A 21,760-nucleotide genomic window follows, 5' to 3' on the forward strand; every position below is an offset into this window, starting at 1 on the left:
AACGGATGAGAAAGAAAGTCTAATTAGAGGGGAATAGGGGGAAAAAAAAGGAAGGGGTTTTTTCAAGAGGCTAATGATGGCGGCTAGGTTGGTGGGTGGTAGTGACGGCGGTTGGGTTGGCTAGGCGGTGGTGTCGGTGTCGACGGCTGGGTTGGTTAGGTTGTGGTTTGGTGGTTTTGAGGAGAGAGAAAATAATTGGAGTAAAAAGGGGGAAAAAGAAAGGAAAGGTGTCGTCACGTGACCTTCACGTGATGGTCACCGAAAACCGAGTCAATCCCTCTAAAACCGCCCTAAGGTGTGTTCTCGCAAAAAAAAAAAAAAAAAAAAAAAAAAAAAAAAAAAAAAAAAAAAACTGGTTTTAGGTGTGTTTTAACAAATAAATAAATAAAAATAAAATATAAGGTGCTTTTTCACAACTACAGGGTTATAAAAGGTGTTAAATTTTCCTTCAAGTAATTGAACTTCAAGTTGACAGTGTACAAGAACTTGTACATGATTGGCTAAATAATGGAGGAATATTTAAGAATACTTGCAAGTACTATAGAGCGCTAAGAACAGCAATTTCAGCCGTATAAATTAAACTTGAAGTAAGAAAATAATGTTTGTGTTTCCATCTTTAACGCCAGATACCGATCCAAATAAGCCTTTGTTCTGTCCTAATGAGCATCTTTGGGTGAATCCTAAAAAAATCTACTCCCTCCGTGTTTTAATAAGGGTTATATTTAATTGACTTAAATAAAATAAGAGGTAAGTGGGGTAGTTAGAGTATTGAAAAAATTGTAAAAGAAAGGTAGTGGGGTTAATAGTGTATTGAAAATTAATGGGAGGTGTCAATTTGGGTGTATTTCTAGAGAACATGCCACTTTGGGTTTAAACGTATTTTTCTCAGGTTGTGTTGGTTATTAACAGCTTAAGTAATTTTTCCATCATATTTTGCACAAATGTAGTCGAGAAATCCATAATGCATAGCTGTGCTATAACAGATACAAGAAAGAACAAATGTTGAATGCAAAATCAAACAAGAAAACACACGGAATTTACATGGTTCACCAACAATGTGTTAACACAGGCAAGAGTAATAATTTTATTAATCTTGAGGAATAACAGATTACAAATTTAGGAAACCAATAAATGGAAAAACAGAATGATCAATGGACAGAATGATCTTCTCTCGGATGCTATCTCTCGTAATCTCTTTAAGATCTCAGATGAAAGATACAACATAAAACTCTCAAATTTCTGAAGTACTTGGCTCCCTATACAGTGCTCCCTATAATAGCATATATAACCCATGTATAAGAAAATAAATCCCGCGTGAAAACCAGCCTAACAACCAGTGCCAACCCAAAATCTAACCCAGGAAAGTGAACATGAACTTAACCAAACATCCACCATTCGGCACGGACAGCGAACCCCTTGCAATTCTTCCCAAAATCCCCGACGAGGCACAGACGTGAGACATGCCTCCCTATGGCATGGCGTGTCTCCGTACTACTTCCTAGCCACAATTTAAGGCACATTTCTTTCAGTTATAAATATCTCATGTATAGCTAAACAATTTTGTGAGACAAAAGGGTTAAGGAACATAAACTTTTGATCTATTACACTGTTACACACATTTACAAGCTTCCTAAACATCAACAAAACATTGATACTTATTTTGTCAATAGGAGCTTTAGTAAGTTATGAAATTCGAGTCAAAGAAATGTGTTAAATAAGATCAAGTGAGCCATGGAAGCCGCTTTCGATGAATGAGAACTAGCAACGATTAGACACTCTTAAGAAAGGGTTTATAAATCACCAAAGAGCTCCTATAAAAGATGTATTTGTGTGGATATGTCTAGAATAGGCGTATCTAGAGAAGCCATGTATCTAGAACACTTGTTGCATGATATGAGAATAATCTAGAAATAAGGCTAAGATTCGAGGGGCATATAAATAGGCACAAAGGCATCATTTGTATATCATAAAGGGAATGCAAGCAGTCTTTTTCAAATATTTTCTCAAATTATTCTTCCTTTAACCTTCCCCCCACATCTCATAGACAAAGTAAGGGAGAGGAAAAATGGACACCAAGTGCGCATCAAAGAGTATACATACAAATAGCTAGCGAGACACACTTGTGTGCAAAACTTCCTACATCCAAGAAGTGTAACCTTGGTACCTAGACACAAGAGGTGTACTTGAATAAGGATGGTGCCAGCATTATATATCACCTCATATTATGTCATCGATATAGGAAGCCCCACTGCAACAAGTGCCAAGTGGCATACAGTATGTGATGTGCTTTGCAAACAACCAAAGTAATTAACACATGACAAAGAACCTAAATTCCTGTCTTCCTATCTTTACCAAGCCCCAGACTGCTCTCCCGCTCTCCTCTTTGCATTACCAAGCCCCCACACATTTTTCTCTTCCTCCCTAACCCCAAACCCCTATCTCCTCTTCCCAATAACCTAGCTCTGCACGTACTCTATATTCAACCACAAAAAGCTACAGCAATAGCTAGACAGGCTACGATAATTACCGGATGGCAATCCCAATAGGTAAGAGAAAGAGAGAGAAAGTTGTGAAGTAATCTTCTGAAAACAAATTATTCTGCCCTAAGTCTCCAACTTACTTAGCAACCTAACTTGCACCTTTCTAACCTTTAAGGGTGGAGTAGCAAACCATTATACACAACAAAGAACTCTACTAGGAAAAATAAAAATAAAAAAAATTCTCTCATCTTCCAACCCTTCATCGATAATAGTTGTAATAACAAAAGCAAATTGCAGTATCAAATCACCACTTACAAACAAAAAATAAACAAACAATTGACAATAAAAATAAAAATAAATAAAAATCAAAAATATAAAATATAAAAAAATCAAATTTAAGTGTCCTTTAATAATAAAATGAGTAAACAATTAACAATTTTAGTAGAGGTGTCAAAACCACACCTGACCCGATCCGATCTGAATAACCGACTCGAAAAATATCAGATTTCGACTCTCACATGGACACAATAAGTTAGCATGATTTAACTTTAAAACTTGACCCGACCGACCTCACCGAACCCGATCCGAACACCCGAAATGACACCTTTATTTTTTAGTGCAGCTCATAAAGTCTACAAAATTTGTAGAGTCGTACAATCCGATCCTAATAGCCCTCAAGTAGAATCTCAATCCTAATACTCCCTCTGTCCTTTTATTTTTGCCCCATTTGACTTTGTGTGGTCTCCTAGACACGTGTTAAGACGTTTATATCTTCATTTTCATAAGTGTAAAGTTGATATTAATTGACTTTACAATGAGACGAACCAAACAAAATCCCACATGACTATATTTCCTTTTGTAGAACGGAAATTTGTGGTCAAAGTTTGACCCACATTTTGGCAATGGAGCAAAAAATAGGGACGAAGGGGGTAACATTAAAGCTACTTGTACAGTCATAGAAATCCACACCCCATAAATAGAAATAATCAATAGAAATATGGGTAAAAAGTAGGCAGCTTACTTTAAAATTATATATTTGACGACGTGAAAAGGTAACTATGCAATCCCCCTTTTTTATATTCTTAAATGATCCAAGAGGCACCTTTGATGGTTCCAGAGGTGATAACCTATCATAATATTTTATCTGCATAACAAACAGGGATAAAGAAGTAAAAAAAAAAAAAAAACAAAGCAAGGAAAGAAACAACATATATTAGCTGATAAAGAAGCAACATTGGCTTTTGGCACAAGCTTTAAAGAAGAGATCAAGGAGAGTAAATGACAAATCACAATAATAAAGCAGCCAATACCCTTACACATCCCTCTTACTTGTGTTCAAATTATTTAAAAAATTTGTTCGTTTACCTTCTCTAATTAATTCCTCTAAAGTCTCTGCCATGAGGCAATATAGCTTGTCATAGTCTTTTGAGGCAATACATTTATAATAACTTCTTTTAGTCTTTTGAGAATCTTATCATTCTATATTATGATCTAATTCATATTAGTTAATTTTAAATTCATTTTTTTTTAGTTGACAATACCAAATTCATGAGACTCGAAGGGTTAATAAGATGTGATAGCGTTAACAAGGCTATATTCTTTCTAACAAAAAACCAGTTATCATACTTTACAATAGTTAATTCTATTACTTAGACGAGTTGATGCATTCTTTGAACTTATAATCTGAGTCCTCAAACATGAACAACGTTATTTATAATATGATAATGTACTCTTCTGGATAAATTTGATCCAGATACTAGTGATAGCACAATTACACCTGTAGAGCATTTGAATGATGCTATATAGCCATAAGGTGTGGCATTTTATAATCGTTCTAGGGTAGAATAACCTAATTTAATGCTCATCCGAATCACGGCAAGTGTATCAAATATTTAGTTCTTACAAGTGAAGTTTGCTAAGACTAGATTCAACTAATTTTCTTTTTTTTTTTTTTTTTTTTTGAAGCCACTAACTTTCTTAATTATTCATTTGCAAGAAAATGAATTGATCACAGCCATAATTTTGCATTTTAATTGCTAATATTATGCTTACCTACATGGACTTGAATGAAAGGGCTTATATTTGTCAAAATCTTTTATAATCCAACCCGTATTTTGGTGGCTTGTAAACATTAGTTGGTAATCTTGGTAATCATCATGACCTCAATTCCAAAATATTTGAGCCACAGAAGGTAGGGGTGGCAAAAACTGACCCGACCCGAAAACCCGACCCGAACCCAACCCGAAAATAGCGGGTTAGGGTTGAGAATTTCGACACGGAAACTTAAATGGGTTGACACGAACCCGACCCGAAATTAAATGGGTTAGGTTAAGGTTGAAAATTTCAACCCGAAAATAATTTTCGGGTCAAAATCAGGTCGGGTCAACCCGAACCCGACCTTATAACCCGAATAAAAAAGTCTTAAAAAAAAAAAATCATTTTAATGGCTAATGGCCCAAGCCCAATTTAAAGTTCTAAACCTAAAAAAACCCTAAATGTGACTAACCCCCACCAGCCGTTTTTGTCTCCTATTTTCTCATTTTGCCCTCTCTCTCTCTCTCTCTCTCTCTCTCTCTCTCTCTCTCTCTCTCTCTCTCTCTCTAAACTTCTCTGGTTCTCATTTTCTCAACAATCTCAAGTTCTCACAAGTTCTCAGACACTCCACACTCACTCTTTCCTTCTAGTTCTTTCTCACTCTTTCGTTCTCAAGTTCTCAACTTTTCCCTCTTCTCACTCGTTCTCACTCCTCAAACGCCTGAAGGTAATGGTTATTAATTGTTTTTTATTTCGTTTCGTTTTTGTTTTGAATTTCAAGTTCTGATTCTGAATTTTCCATTCTTGTTTTTTTTTTTTTTCAAATCTTCAAATCTTCATCTCCTTCAAGCCGTCAAACCTCAAACTCTCAAAGGTAATTCTTTTTTAATTTTTGTTGTTTTTGTTTCGATTTTTGTTGTTTTCGTTTCTGTTTTGTTGTTTTCGTTTCGGTTTTGTTCTTGATTTTTGATGTTTTTTTTTTTTGTTTCAATTTTTTTGTTTTCGTTTCGAGTTTGGTTGTTTTCGTTTTGGTTTTGTTGTTTTCGTTAGTTTTGTTCTTGATTTTTGTTGTTTTTGTTTCCGTTCCATTTTTGGTTGTTTTCGTTTCGAGTTTGGTTGTTTTCATTTCATTTTGGTTGTTTTCGTTTGGTTTGTTCTTGATTTTTGTTGTTTTTGTTTCTGTTTCAATACAGATTTGTATTTGATTATTGTTGTTGTTCTTGCATGATAATAGTATTAAGTTTATATAACGTATGATGGGTTGCTTTGTAAATTTCTAGCACAATAATCCAATTCCTGATCTAATTTACAGCAAGAATATATCTTTGACATGCATGTGATTTTTTTTTTTTAATTTTAGGTCTGATTTAGATTATATCTCTAGCTTGTTGTTGTTGACTTGTTGTTTATTTTATATTGTTGTTCTTGTCCAAATAATTTCTGATTTTTTGCGGTAATTATGGATGTTGATGTTTAGATTATATCTCTAGAAAGAATAGATCAGTTTTTGTCTCTTGTTTTAAAATAAATGTTTTATTTTGTTATAATTTTTGCAGTAATTATGGATGCCGATGTTCAGCAACTTTCTTCCGAGGAAGAGGAGATTGACTCGACAACACAAGACAAAGGAAATGGTAAAAACCAGAAAACTTCTCCTGGTAAACCTCGTGTGATTCTTACTGGTAAGAAACGTCAACGCCTGATGAAAATGGTAATCTAATTTGCAAATGTAAAAAGTGTGGTATACATTTTAATGCTGATAGTAAGAATGGAACTTGGAATCTTTATCGTCATTTGAAAAATTGCAAACAAAGGTCTTTTAGGGATGTTGGTCAAATGATATTAGAGAAAACATCCTCTGGTTTAGGAAATAGATTGCGTGAATTTGATGCTAATTATTTCCGTGAATTATTATCTCTTGCTATTGTGGAGCATGATATGCCATTTCAGTTTGTAGAGTTCAAGGGTTTTAGGAGATGTTTTAATTATTTGCATCCTGATTTCAAACCTGTCACTCGAAATACTATCAAATCTGATGTACTTAAGATGTATAAAAGAGGGAAAGAAAAATTAAAAGTTGTTTTGGGCTCAACTTGTAGTAGAATTGCATTGACTTCTGATTGTTGGACTTCTATAACCACTGATGGTTATATTTCATTGACAACTCATTATGTTGACAAGTCTTGGTGTTTGCAAAAAAAGATTTTGAACTTTTCTTACATTGGTCCTCCCCATACAGGAATTCATTTATGTGATCATGTGTATGGTTTGTTAAAAGAATGGGGTATTCAAAAAAATATTTTTTCAATTACATTAGATAATGCTTTTTCAAATGATGTTTTTGCTGAAAATCTAAAAGGGGAACTTGAGTTGATTTGTGGTGGGGAATTTTTTCATGTAAGGTGTTGTGCTCACATTCTTAATTTATTTGTTCAAGATGGTTTAAAAGAAATTGATGAGGCTGTGTATAAGATTAGAGAGAGTGCCAAATATTGTAAGAGTTCACAAGCTAGGAAACAAAGGTTTTTAAGTTGTGTATCACATGTTGAAATTCAATCTACTAGAATTTTACAACAAGATATTCCTACTAGATGGAATTCAACTTACATGATGCTTGATTGTGCTTTGTATTTTAAAAAAGCTTTAATTCACTTTCAAAAAGTTGATGCCAATTATGTACATTGTCCTTCTGTTGAAGAATGGGGTAGAATTGAAAAAATATGCAAGTTTTTGAAAGTTTTTCATGATGTCACACTTGCCTTTTCTGGGACCAAATATCCAACTTCCAATCTCTACTTTCATAGAGTCTTACAAGTTAGGTTGTTGTTACAAAATGAAATGAAAAGTTCAGATCTTTTTATGCAAAAAATGGCTTGTAAAATGTATGAGAAATTTGGAAAGTATTGGTCAGAATTTAGTACATTTATGGCTGTTGCTGTGGTGTTGGATCCACGATATAAGTTGCAATGTGTCAATTGGGGTTACATGAGGATATATGGTCAGCATAGTGTTGAATACGAGCTTGAGTTTTCTAAGGTTAAGGATGCTTTACGGAGGTTGTACGAGGCTTATGCATCCAATCATTCTTCATCAAGCAATGTTATTCCCACTGCTAATGCTTCCAATGCTAATGCTAATGAAGCTTCCAATGATTTTATGATGGTAAACAACTTTCTGAGTTTCTGTCTTTCTGATGCATTTACCTTTATTGCAAGTGAAAACATATCCTGATTTAATAATCTGATTTTTTATAATCTGATTTTATTATAATCTGATTTTATTATATCTGATTTATTATATTATAATCTGTGATTTATTGTACTATAATCTGATTTTTATTTTCTGATTTTTTGTGTCATGGCGTCATGCTACTCATATAATTTGATTTATTGTATTATAATCTGATTTATTGTATTATAATCTGATTTTCTTATAATCTGATTTATTATATTATAATCTGATTTTATTGTATGATAATCTGATTTTTATTTTTTGATTTTTTGTGACATGCTACTCATGTAATCTAATCTTGGTATATAGGATTTTGATAGTTTTTCTATGGAGCAATCAAATGTGGCAATCAAATCTGAAGTTGATATGTATTATGAGGAGCCACTTATCCCCCGAGGCACCAACCTTGATATTTTGTCTTATTGGAGAACTTGCTCGGTCCGGTATCCTATATCAGCTAAAATTGCTAGGGATGTTCTTGCTGTCCCCATATCAACTGTGGCCTCCGAATCAGCTTTTAGTACTGGAAGTCGAGTGCTTGATTGTTATAGAAGTGCTTTAAAATCAGAAACAGTGGAGGCTATAATTTGCTTAAGGGATTGGGATTGGGATTTTGGGGAAGGTAAAAAATGAGTTAGAACTATTATATTACTTGTAAATTATCTTTTATTTTTAGTACATGTGTTGATTTTAATTTGCTATCTTTTCTTGTAGATAATATGGATCCTCAAATGGCAATGCTATGTGGATCCGTTATGAAGCTTAAGGTGGGGGACAACGATGACGCACCACAAACCTCGCCGGAACTATCAGAATTTGATGAGAATGCTTCTTCGAATATTGTTTGAGTCACAAGGACTAAAGTTTATTAAAAGACATTTTTTTCTTTTTAATTATGGTTTGTAATTTGTTAAGACTATTTTGGTGTGTTAGTGACTTAGTGTGTAATAGTTAATTAGGCATTTTAGACTATTGAAAACATTGGGTAAAAAATTCAGGTTTTGTTAACTGTTTGAAAACACAAAATTTGGCTAAAAATCAGTTTATTCAGCTAAAAAAAAAATTAAAACAATTAACAAAAGTCAGGTCAAATCAGGTTGTTTTCAGGTTGACCTGAACCCGAAAATATCAGGTTCGGGTTGGGATTTTCAACCCGAAAACTTAAATGGATCAGGTTCAGGTTGGGGAGGATTCCCTGACCCGAAACACGAAAACCCGAACACGAACCCGACCTGATCTGTTTGCCACCCCTAACAGAAGGTGCCAAAAGGGCACTAAAACAGTAAAGATCTTGCTGCACTTAGGCGCACTTCGGTGCACCTTTTTTAAGTGAAGTGCACTATAAAATCATATAAAAAAAATTAAAAAAAATAAAAATTGACCAGAGTGCGCCTTAAGTGCCTCTTTGAATGCACCTTGCCTAGTTGCCTGAAAAAAAAAACTAATATAATTGCCTAATGCCATAGCGCTTAGGCGTACACTAGGGACAACATCAAATTCTAGGAGCCCATGGAATGAGGAGGGATAAAGAGTTAAAATGAAAAACTCATGTCATGAAAAGACTGATACAAAGAAGTCATAAGTCAAATAAAGTAATGTTACAATTCTTTTTAACTTTCCACAAAAAGAAAGTTTTACAACAGACTTTAAACGACAAAAGTAATTGAATTGGTACAACAGTGTCCATACTCCATAGTGACCTTATTTAGGTTTTTAGTGTCTTTAATGACATGCTAACACTTGAAAGCCACATAACTTATAAAATAGATTTTTAAAGAACAAAAGATTCAATACTAACCCAAATAATACTAAGGAGCTATTTGGTTAGACCCCCCAGTGCCCCCCCCCCCCGAACTTGAATACGCCTAAAACCCTCAAAGTCCTTCCACCACTACCACATACACCATTCTAATCCCAACATGGTAGATGACACCCAACTTTAACCCCATTGTTGGCACCGTTATCCTACAGCAAACATCACCATTCCACCCAATGCTCACCCATACACAACTACTTTACCACCACCAATAGCCACCACATCATCTTCAACCAACCCAAAATTCCTATTTGACTTCCATCTAGCCCTTAAGAACTCATAAAATAGTGATAAATGTTCCTTGACACTAAATGAGGTTCGTCCTCGTGGTTCAACTACACCATAGACATTTGACCGAGTGAAGTAAACAAACAAGCTCTATTTGCAAGGACTATGCAATCCTTGAAAAGCCCTGATCTAGCAACAAGCTTTCACTTCCTCACTAAGTTTTGTGAGCTAAAATTATGGGTAACTATGATATGAAATAAAGGGAGGGTGGGCGGTTGAGTAAACATGCTAGGAAGTTGCAGGGATTTGAATGCTTTTCCATTCCACTATCTTTCTTGTTTTCTTTCCTTTCTCCACCCACAAAAAAATATAATATAGTGCACTACCAATCAAAAACCAGAATTAGAAACATATGCACATGATTGAAGCATTCATAGGTAGCAATTTTTGAGAAGATTCAGAAGCTATGCATGATTCAATTATCAATTAGGTGACAATTAATAGCTGTGGGATATAATTAAAAATGAAAATATATTTATCCGAAAACTGCTGATAATGTAAATAAATAAAAAAATTTAAAAAAAAGAGTCTAATTTATGAAATACCTAACAATCTCTCAAACCGGGAAAAAAAAAATTACCTGTAAATTGTCACCGGTGACTTTCAAAATTTCCTTAATTAGAGGTACAGCGGCAGGGTCTCCACATAGGTGTAGTTCATCTGCAGCAAGTCCCAACAGAGCACGAGTAAAGGAAAAGCCCCTGGTCCTGCAACCCAGCATCTGATGTCGTAAAAAATACAAATTAATACAAGTGTATGAAAAACGGACAATAAATAAACACAATGGACCTCATCAATTGTGGTCCTTAATGCTAGAAAATTTTTACTAAAGTCAAGCAGCATACACCTCCTGCCTAGGAAACATATCAAGACAGCAAGAAACCAAGAAATGATGGGTTTTCCCAAGCCAAATCAAACATACAGAAAACTTTTCCTAAACTTGCATTATTTTGCAAGTGTTTGACTTGTTAATCAGCAAATGCTAAAACCCTTATGGTGAAGACTTTAAACTGTTAAATATTCTTAAAAGAGATGTAAAATCACACCTTAAAAGAGTTTTAGCACTAAAAATGGTAGTGATACCACCTCAAATTCTGCTCCATAATTAGAGATACATAGGATTTATATTTTAGTTCAAATTCAAAGAAATTGTCAAAGTACATGGTCATCTTATATTTAAACACAAGGACGCTCTAGCGATAAGCTAATTCTGTTTTGGAGTGCTTGAAAAGTTGAAATCATTGCATAATTTAAACAATAATAACGTTCTCAGCACAGTCATATGGAATGATATGGTACGTCCATAGTCTTGCCCTTCTCACTTTTCATGGTAGATTTTAACTTGCAATGAATTTCTCCCACTAGTATGTTTTGTATTCTCAATTTTATTCCTCCGTTTGATTTGAACATTATCCCATACATCAGTTTCCTTATCCAAAAAATAAGATGCAAGTAAAAATTCAAGGCAAAAGATCATTCTGAAGCTCAATCAGTTTGGTTTTGTGAAACTCTTTTACCTATAAAACAATAAAGGTAAGAGAGAAGCATAATATATAAGTTTCCAATTAATAGATTGCAGTGAACCCCTTTCCAAAGAAGCAATAGCTCAATGAGTTTTTGAGCTCAAGTTTGATGGAATAAGCTAATTAAGTACAATCACAAAGTAAGTCTTCATTACATTAAGATTGTGCCACATGTAAAATGCTTCAACTTGAAAAATGATTAAGTGTTAGCAAAGATAAGTTGAAAAGGTAATTTCAACCAAACAGAAGCCAAGAATGAATCGGTTTTCACAGAAGCCTATCCAAAAGAACAAGAACATAATAGTCCAAGTGAGCGAGGCAAAAGGTAGTCTACCACACCAATCCCTAAAAATAATGTCTAACACATTGAAAATTAATACGCATTAGAAAATCTGTTATATAAACATTTTTGGAAAACTTGAGTAATTCTCAAAGAAACCCTTGATATAAATATGTAAGCAATTCATTTAATACATGGAAATACAAATAGAGAAAATGGGAGATTGAGAATTATAACCCTTATTTATTCCTCCAATATATCTCCTTAACAAATATTTGAGTTAGCAATCTGCAACTCCTACATTTAGTATCAGAGACACGTTTTTCTATACCTCAAAAAATGTATACCAACTTTGCTCAACCACAAGTACCTCAATTATCTAAAGACCAATATGATGAATAGTGCATTAAAATGAAGGCACAATTTGGTTGTGGGAAGTTGTTAGTGACGGCTTAAAAAAAAAACATGTATGATGAGGCAAAAGTCTCATATACTAAAAAAGTCTCAAAAAAAAATAAAAAAAATAAACTAAAAAAAAAAACAAAGAGAAAAAAGATTGAAGGCCATTACTTTTGATATACGCAGGATTAATCAAGAAAAGTTTGTCAAAATTTTACAAATCCAAGCAAAGAAAGCTTGGGATGCTCTTGCAACAATATTCAAAAGAATTGAGAGAGAAAAAATATTACAAGCATTACGAGGTGAATATGACAAATAATGAGTCGAGTTCTAATTACTTTTCTAGTCTTCTTACAAATGTTAACCAACAGAAGCACAATAGAGAAAAGATCGAAGATTCTTAGACCATTGAGAAAGTACTTTGATCATGCAATAAGAAATTAAATCATTACTTGCAATAGAAAAATCTAAAGGCATTCATACATTATCAATAGAATTGCTTTTTGAATTGCTCCAAGTGAATAAACAAAGGATTTACAAGAATGATGGACCAAAAGTGATACGAGTAAGCACTTGGATTGAAGTTGTCAATAAATGAACAAAGAGGTGGAATCAATGAAGCGGTTTTTAGTGGCCGAGGTAGAGATCGTGGTAACTATCAATCTCGCAACCAAAGTAATGAGAAATTTGGACCATGGAAGAGGATCAATTAGAGGAGGGAAAGTTTAAATGAACATGGTATATCTAGCATAAGCATGCCTCCAACTAAGCATAATCAAGCATCCTCCTCTCGACTTAATCGACAATAAAGCACAGTATACATCACTACATAGTACAAAGTTATCAGAAGCACATCCTAATTCAAAAGGTTGTAGGGATCTTACACACACATGAGGTGTTTTAGCAAAAAAATTATTCAGGAAGTAGTTGATAAAAGAAACAAAACGATACCTTCACAATACAGCACTAAATATTACAAAGTTATCAGAGGCACATCCTAATTTAAAAGGTTGTAGGGACCTTACACCACACATAAGGTGTTTAACAAAAAATTATTCTGGAAGAAGTAGTAGATAAAAGAAACAAAATGGTGCCTCCACAATCCAAGAAGATGATTCTGATCATTAGTCTGGGATGCCACAGACCAAAGTCCCTCAGTCCTCTTCAAGGTAATAATGTTTGAAGTATTCTCAACTATAATCATCTCCATTTGGTTTTTAGAAATATTACACTTCAAGTAGGGTAAATAAGAAAGAAAGAAACAAAACAAGAAGTTAAAAGAACGTTTTGTACTTTTCAAAGAGGGAGTTAAAATTGAATAAATAACTTCATGGACCATATGTCTCAAGAGCAAGAAAGTCAGTATGAAAATATCAAGTCAAGGTTTTTTATTTGGCATCAGTCAATTTTGCTTGGAAAATTATTTCTACTACTTTTTCAATACTTAACACCTAAAAATCATTCTGATGGTTCGTAATGGACACTAAAAAGTTTAAGGTAAGTATTAGGTGAAGCCTAAGAAAAATGATTACGCATATGCTTTGACAGTCACATGTGTGCAGCAAATGAGTGCAAATCAAAGTACTTCAATCAAATAACAAAGAAAGCTTCTACCACCAACACAGTGAAAAATGTTCAGCAGAGTAAGCTGTAGCAAACTACATGCCTGAATTTCATCAATAATGGCACATTGGTAGTCAGATGTCACATCCGCCATCTCAACAGTTGCAGCCATGTGTTTTGCACCTTCAACTTCCTCCCGCTCTTGTCCAGTGATTAGATCACAAGGAACATTAGCTTTATTCAAACGTTTTGCAACTTCCCAAGCCAATAATCTTAAGGGTCCACAGTATACACCTGCAGAACACAACACATAAAAAGATTATGGATCTGATTACAAAATGCATATCCGCAAGAGTGCACCGCTGACTTACTGAGTAAGTACAGCTACTTTACCAGTTGAGCTACATTCCAACTGCTTCAAAGCCTGATATGTTTTACCACTGTTTGTGGGTCCCACATGAAGATAAACAGTTCTCTTCTTCTTTCGAGCAATTGGGTACCATGTATGAGGACGACTAGCAATAAAAACCCCAACAAGAAAGTAGTATTTTAGATTTCATCATTTGTGAGTTTCTAAAAGAATTGAACAGCAAATGAGACCAATAAGTCTAGAATACAGCTTCTACTAGTGTTCTAAAGAAAAACTTAAGTCTAGACAAAATTAAGGCATAAAAATTATAAAGCTCTACCCAAAATATCATAATTTTTGTGCAGATTGCAGTACTTATAAGATAACAGAAGATAGACCATGAAAATGCAAGATTTAAGTTTGGTCAGTTAAAAGTCTATAAATCTATGTTTATCAACATTTCTGAAGCTTTTGATCTTGTAGATTGTGGGTGTGCAATGCATCTCCCTTCTTCATTCGTCTCCAACACAAAGGAAAAATAAAAATATTTGAGGGGAGGGGAAATAGAAAATCATAATGAGGTCAAATCAACTTTGACTCTGGTAAGCAAATAAAATAGTGAATGAGATTAGAATTACAGATTCACACTGAGGTCTAACAAAAAAAAGATATTCATATTTTATTTTAGAATTACAAAATTCATTCGCCATGTAAACAAAATTAACGAATTAGATTTAAGATTTAAATTCAATTGTCACGTAGTTTAAAAACAACGAATACTCGAATAGTGATTAAGGATTTAAATAATTAAATAACTGATAAATATAATGTAAAAGGATTCATTTATTTTCCTTAAATTATTCAAGTGTCATCAACGAATGAAATTGCATTTTTTTTATTACATTAAAAATAACAATCATACATTTCTAATAAAAATATTATCCCAATATTATAGATATTTATATATTGGTAACGATAAAATATTACTATTCTATACTATTACTTTAATAATTAAAAAATCTTAGACTTTGAGTTTATTTACTCGAGATTTATGTAAAAAAAATTAGAATAGGAAAATAAATATTATAGAGATCAATAAATCAAAATAAATATTTATATATATATAAGAAAAATAAAAAATAAAAAAATAAAAAACGAACAAGCTTAAATCTAGTAAAAAATTATATACTACCTCCGTTAACTATTATGTGCAACAAAGGGGTATTATTTGTTAGACATAAAATATTCATTTGTTGCACATAATAATAAACGGAGGTAGTATATAATAAGGGTATATCTAAACCTCATTGAATGGAAAATATACCAGATAAATGGTCCCTTTACCTAAAATGTTTTGAGGCTCTGGGATAGGGGAATCGTTTAAGGGGAAATATTGGAAATATGAGTTAAATTGAAGAGGTTATGAATAAAGCTAAAATTTAGAGGAGGTTAATGTTTAGAGAAAAAGAAAAAGTTGGAGAAACAATAATCAACTACCCTCGTATAAGCATAATAATCACCCATCCAGCCACCCCACTACTAGAGTAATAGAATAAACCCACCCAAAGTAGGGGTGTTCATAAATCGGTCCGGACCGAAAAAATGAACCGGACCACCCCGGACCAGACCGGACCGAATTAATCGGTCCGGTCTTCGGATCTTGAAATTCATTTTCCCGGTCTTCGGTCCGGTCCGGTCCATAACCCTATAAAAACCGATTTTGGACCGGACCGATTTTTTTATTAAAAATATGTGTGAAACCTTAAATATTGGTTAAAATTATCCTTAATAAGCTTTGTAAACTTTAACTTTATAAGCTTTTTTGCACTAAACATACAAAAAAAAGACGTAAAAATGATGTTACAATATAGTTTTTTCAATATTTTTTTTGTGTTTTCCTTAACTTTATTAAAAATTTAGTATTCTTTTTCAAAAAATTCTTTATTCTTTTTAAAAAAATTCTTAAATCGGTCCAAAGCGGTCCGGTCCAGGTTTTTGACCGATTCTTTCGGTCCGGTCTTCGGTTCTTAAAATTCTAATTTTCAGTCTTCGGTCCAATCTGGGTCGGTCCGATCTTGGACCGATGAACAACCCTATAATGAAGTCAATAATTCCCCACCACTGCCTATGCATAACTACCACCTCGTTAAATTAAACTCTATCACCCCTCTAACAAATTCGCTCATTTCAAGCATGGCTAAAGAGCACTAAAAGTATAAAATACAAAAGAAAAGGAAAAAAAAAAAAAGAGCAATACTTAAATTGCACGCTCTCAAAGGGCAAAATGATTATAAGAAACTAGGGTGAATTTAACCATATGTAGAAAAGTTCGTATATGAGTGGGTATTAATTGAAAACGAAACACAAAGAGAAAAAGATAGTGAAACACTAAAACATGATAAAAATAAAATTAGAAAAAAGACACATGTAACAAAAATTCTACTTTTTAAAAAATGAAATAGGGAAATAGGGTTAAATCTTTAGAGTAGTTATATAGTTTTGTTATCAAAATTATTTGTAATAGTTAATAATGTTTGTTTTAGTGTATTTCATATACGTTTTTAAATTCTCTTTGTTATGTTAATGCTCCCCATTTACTTTATCACAGATTTCTTTCATGATGTATTTACTAATGTAATGACCTCTTTATATGTGCAAGGCTGCATTGGTAATGATATCGTATGTTTATTATAGTTTTTATGCCCATTTAATGATATTTAAATGCAGGAAATGGATATTATATACACACCATGTCGTTTTATTGCCCTTTCTATATTGAAAGTAAATGTGAGAGTGCGTTTATTACGGGTGGTGAATGAATATGCTACAGCTAGAGGTGCAAGTTACATCCATTGTTCATGGCAATATGGTATTTACTAACACAGAGGTTTATACTATAGTTTTACTAACATCTTAATTTGTTTTTCCAACATATTCATAAATATAGACACTTATGTATAATTTCTCACTTTCGAAATTCTAAGTCACATTATATAATGGTGATATTGATAAATATAAAGAAATCTTCAAACAAGAAAAAATTTATTCGATTGAAGGAGGAGCTTATGCCTCCAGATGCATCTTACAAGCCAATAACCAAATGAGGTTGAAATTTAGTAGCAAGAAAAATGATAACGGAAGTTCTCGATGATTGTGAATATATCCAAGGTACAATTTTACATTTATTGAATTTTGCTACATTCCACATTGCCTTCACATGATCAATTCTCCTCTCATCTTCACATGATCAATTCTCCTCTCATCTGGATGTGTCTTTCAGTAATTTAAACATACCTAATACAAACAGTTTTATATGGTAATTTTGATGATTTTTGGAATTTTTTTCCACGGTACCTTCACATGATCAATTTTAATGTTTCCATGATAACATTTTCATACGGTACCGGTAACGTAAAATATTAGTTGCAACTTTGGAATATTTTAAATCTCACAAATAATACCCCAAAGTTCCAACTAATATTTAACGGGGGGGTTCAAGGGGTTCATTGAACCCACAGATTTTTTGGAAAAAAATTATAAGTTTCAGTTTTTTTTTTTTTTAAAGGGTTAAAAGAAATTCTTGTGAGGAAGATAATCAAATGTGTAAGTTTGGTGCACTGAAGTGAATGATAGAGCAGCGCACCCCCCCTTAGAGTCTTAAGTTCGACTCCTACTTCCTTCTTTTTTTGTACTTTTTTTTTGTTTTTTTTTTTAACACCTTACATTCAAATTCAGAAATTAAAAACATCGACATTCTTATTTCCCCCAAATTCCAAAACTCTAACCTTTTGGCTTCAACGTTCAACCAAAAACCTAACCTTCACACCCTAGCCACGGCCGCCGCGGTGCCGCACCTATTGACTGACAGCCACCGAGACATCGATCGGCGATCGGCGACCGACGGGAGTTCTGAGTTCTTCGAGAATTGTGAGTCCTCTTAATTATACTCTTATAGTCTTATTCCTCTACTCCTCTTAATTCTTAATCTTTATTTGTTTGTTTTATTTTTTTTAATTGGTTTTGATATATTGTTGAATACAAAATACTTGAATACTTGAATTGTTGACAAATTGAATTGTAGAAACATAGAAGTTAGAATTATTTGACTAAGCTTATTGGGGGTATATTAGCTTATTTGGTAGTAAGCTTATTGGGGGTATATTAGTTTATTTATTGACTAGTCAAACAAGCTAATACAAGTGTTTGGTAGTAAGCTTATTGAAAGAGCTTATTCCACTAAATAAGCTCTGTTTGAAAAAGCTCACTTTAGGAGCTTTTTCAATTAGCTTATTCATTAATTATTGCGAAATGACACTTACAACCTCATTTAATTTAAAATCATATCTAAACTACCTACCCCACAATTAGCTTATTGGTCATTTTACATACTCAATCACCTTTAAGCTATCAGTTATTTACCAAGCACTTTTATATAATCACTTAATACAATAAGTTAGTCAAATCAATTAATAAAATCAGCTAGTCAAAATCAGCTAACTCAATCAGCTTCACCTTTCAGCTTTCTCCCAAACAGGGCCATGGTCTTTTAATTGATAATTAGAAGAAGTTTATATTGTCAAATTTGTGTTTATTGGGGACTTGGGATTTTAATTGATAATTAATTATTTATTTTGTGTATTATTGTAGATTGTAAAGCTTTTGTTACCAACTTACCATAAGTTTAGTGTCTTTTTGGAAACATGCCGAGAAGTCACAAAAGTCCACCACTTGTTTTTTTTTTATATATTTTTTTTAATTGTGTCCATCCATTTGTTATAAAAAATTTGAAATTATGTATTGAATATTTAATTTATATATGATCATCGTTTTTTTTTTAAGATTTCGAACCCCCACTTCGGAATTTCCGGAGACGCCACTCAACAGAAGTAGTATCAAGTTATTGGGTTAATTATTAATGTGCGTAAACCATATATTCTCATTACTCTCAAGTCTCGACACAAAGTAAGAGCATAATTAACAACTTACATTGTGTTTATATAACTATAAAAATTATTAAAAACTATGCAATGTTAAGTATTTTTTTTTTACCATATCACATATTTTATTATATATATACTTTTTAATGTATCTTAGTATTTTCTTTTATTATGTTACCACATTAGTGTTTTATGATCTGAATTAATTTCATTTGCTACAGTTTTCTCAAACCTCTATGTTTTTTACTCTAACATTTTAACCACCTCTTTCAAACTTTCTTGAATTTCATTTTTTGTTCTCTTTTAAAAGTCCCTTTATTTTTCTTGAATGCTCTTTCTTTCTCACTTTACTCTTTCGACTTAAGAACTTGTTATGTTCCTTTTTACATCATACGGTTCCTTATGACGATTCATTTTAGTTGACCCCAAATCATTTCGGGACTAAGGCCTGTTGCTGCTATTGTAATCAAATCCCATATTTTGATTTGTAGCATGCAAAATAATGAGGCTAACTTTATGGAAAAGGTTTGCTCATGAACTAGGTCGTTTCTTGTTCCATGAGCTTAACCAAGATCATGTGTTGGGTGCATCCATGGTATCAGTGTATACTTGGCACCTATTATGGTTTAATATTTTGTTTAAAAGTAGCTAACTATAAAAAGACTATGATGTCATTTACTTTATTATCATTGCTTTAAATACTTATAATGGCCTTCTAACAAGTGCATGGCTTCATTGATGAAACTGATGATCTACATGGATGGTAAGCCTTAAAGCATCATAATCAACGATGAAATTCTTTTGTTACATACTTGTGTATGTATATAACTCACATAGCCATATAAGTGTGTGGATGATGGATATAAGTCCAAAAACATATCAACAGATATTAGCCAATGGTATCTCTCAAATAGAAATGGTGCGTAATACCAAAAGGATTAAGTTAAATTAGTTTTCAGCATTGTATAATGTATTTGTATCAACTATTATTTAATTGATATTATCTTACACATAAGGTAATTAATATTTGGTGGAAATTCTACACTATAACCGAGTAACCCATGACCAAGTAACTCCTAATTGTTTTAACCCTCCCGATGAAGTAACCACGACCATTCTGATGAAATAACCACGACCATTCTTTAAGGAAATAAAAAATTAAAAAATAACCCTAGGCACACGCCACATATTAAACTTTGTCAATAAATTATTCAACTTTAAGTTAAAATTAAAATAAATTTTATCATTAATTCAAAACAATAATTATAGATTTTTTTATATATTAGATATTGTATCCAAATATCTACTAAATGATAAAAGAAATTTATAATTCATTATATAATAAAAAAAAAAATCAAAAGTTAATTTGACAACATATTTTATTTAATTTTAAATAACTACCAAGATGAAAATTGTTTTTTTTTTTCTACTGGGATTTTATCAAAAACTGAACAACCATTGAGGTTACGATAGTTTGACTCCGGTAACCCCATTGAGGCAGGCCACACCGTGTGGATCCAACCACATATTAAATCAGTGTTAAAAATTATGCTTAAATTAAAAAATAATAATAAATATATAAATAAAATCATGTATTGCACGGATTTTATTTAGTTATTGAAAAAGGTAAGTGGGTGTATGATAAAATAGAATAAAGTAAGTGAAAATGTAAAAAGATGAGTTTGTATAATAAGAAAATAAAAATAAAAAAGAAATAAACTTAAGTAAGAGAGTGTAAAAAGGTGTAATTACTGTGGGGTAGAACCTTAGAAGGGGTGGGTGGTAAAATTGATAGACTTAAACAGAATAAAGCAAATTGAGTAGAACAAAAAAAGACTAAAATGTGAAGTAGTAATACAAATTAAAATGGAAAGTGGGTAGAAGTAGAACACAAAAGAACGGATGGAGTACAGCACTAAAACATAATAGAAATTTTTCCCTTCAAAAGTTTCAAACACTATAAATATTACTAGTAGCAAGAAAAGGAAAAGATATTCTACTAAAAATAATATTTCCTCATACGCTTTTTTAATAACAACATTTAGACATCGCACTTGAAAATGCACAACACATACCAATAATACAATCAACTAGCTTTTAGTTAAAAAAAACATAAAAAGGAAATAAAATAAAATAAAAAATAAAAAAAAGGAAATACAAAGATCCCACATGACTTTTTTCTGGTATTTATAAATCGCAAAAAAAAAAAAAAAAATGGTCTAAGGAAAGTGTACAAATCGTGTAAAAGTCCATATGGTGCAATATAAAAGAACCAAGGAAGTATCAAAATCTACTACTCCGTATGAGGCAATGCTATATATCAACAAAGAAGGCTATACAAAGACAACAAACAAATGATATATATATATATATATATATATATACATACACATCAAATAACAATAGCAAGTGTAAAGAGATGATACTTACGTCAAGTCTGTAAAATCAAATCCAGTTGAAGAAACACAACTGCTGAACAGCCTCAAATAATTGCATTGACAAGCCAACAGTCCTAATTTAAACTCCAAAGGGAAACTCTCAAACTTATCTGAAAAATTGAAAGAACAATAATATGACAAGATGATCATGACATAAATTTAATCCACCGGGAAACCTATTCGTTTTAATTATTTTCCTCAACTTTCTGAATCAATAAACATTAAAATACGAGTTGCCGGATAACACTAAGTCACTAACTCAATGCAATCTCAAAAGTGAAATTGGTTTCTCCACACTTTTCACATCATCCAATTTGCAATTTCCTACTCTATTACATTCCCTAAATTACATTCCTCTTTCTCTCTATTATGTGAGGAATAAATGCTAGAAAGAGGAATGTAATTTAGGGATGGAGGGAGCA

General features: G+C 32.5%; 1 protein-coding gene across 1 annotated transcript in view; it reads right to left on the reverse strand.

Annotated features, from left to right (window-relative positions):
* Nucleotides 1-21,760, reverse strand: part of LOC110713344 (DExH-box ATP-dependent RNA helicase DExH16, mitochondrial-like) — a 42,715-nt gene that overhangs the window by 20,221 nt on the left and 734 nt on the right. The window contains exons 2-6 of the mRNA XM_021891801.1: nucleotides 21,331-21,448; nucleotides 14,008-14,129; nucleotides 13,718-13,908; nucleotides 10,430-10,570; nucleotides 3,502-3,624 (exon numbers count right to left, since the gene is read on the reverse strand). Of these exons, the coding sequence (XP_021747493.1) occupies nucleotides 3,502-3,624; nucleotides 10,430-10,570; nucleotides 13,718-13,908; nucleotides 14,008-14,129; nucleotides 21,331-21,448 (695 nt within the window). The remainder of the gene's footprint in view (nucleotides 1-3,501; nucleotides 3,625-10,429; nucleotides 10,571-13,717; nucleotides 13,909-14,007; nucleotides 14,130-21,330; nucleotides 21,449-21,760) is intronic.

This window comes from Chenopodium quinoa, unplaced genomic scaffold (genome assembly GCF_001683475.1).
Source record: "Chenopodium quinoa cultivar QQ74 unplaced genomic scaffold, ASM168347v1, whole genome shotgun sequence".
In the NCBI taxonomy this organism is placed as follows: Eukaryota; Viridiplantae; Streptophyta; class Magnoliopsida; order Caryophyllales; family Amaranthaceae; genus Chenopodium; species Chenopodium quinoa.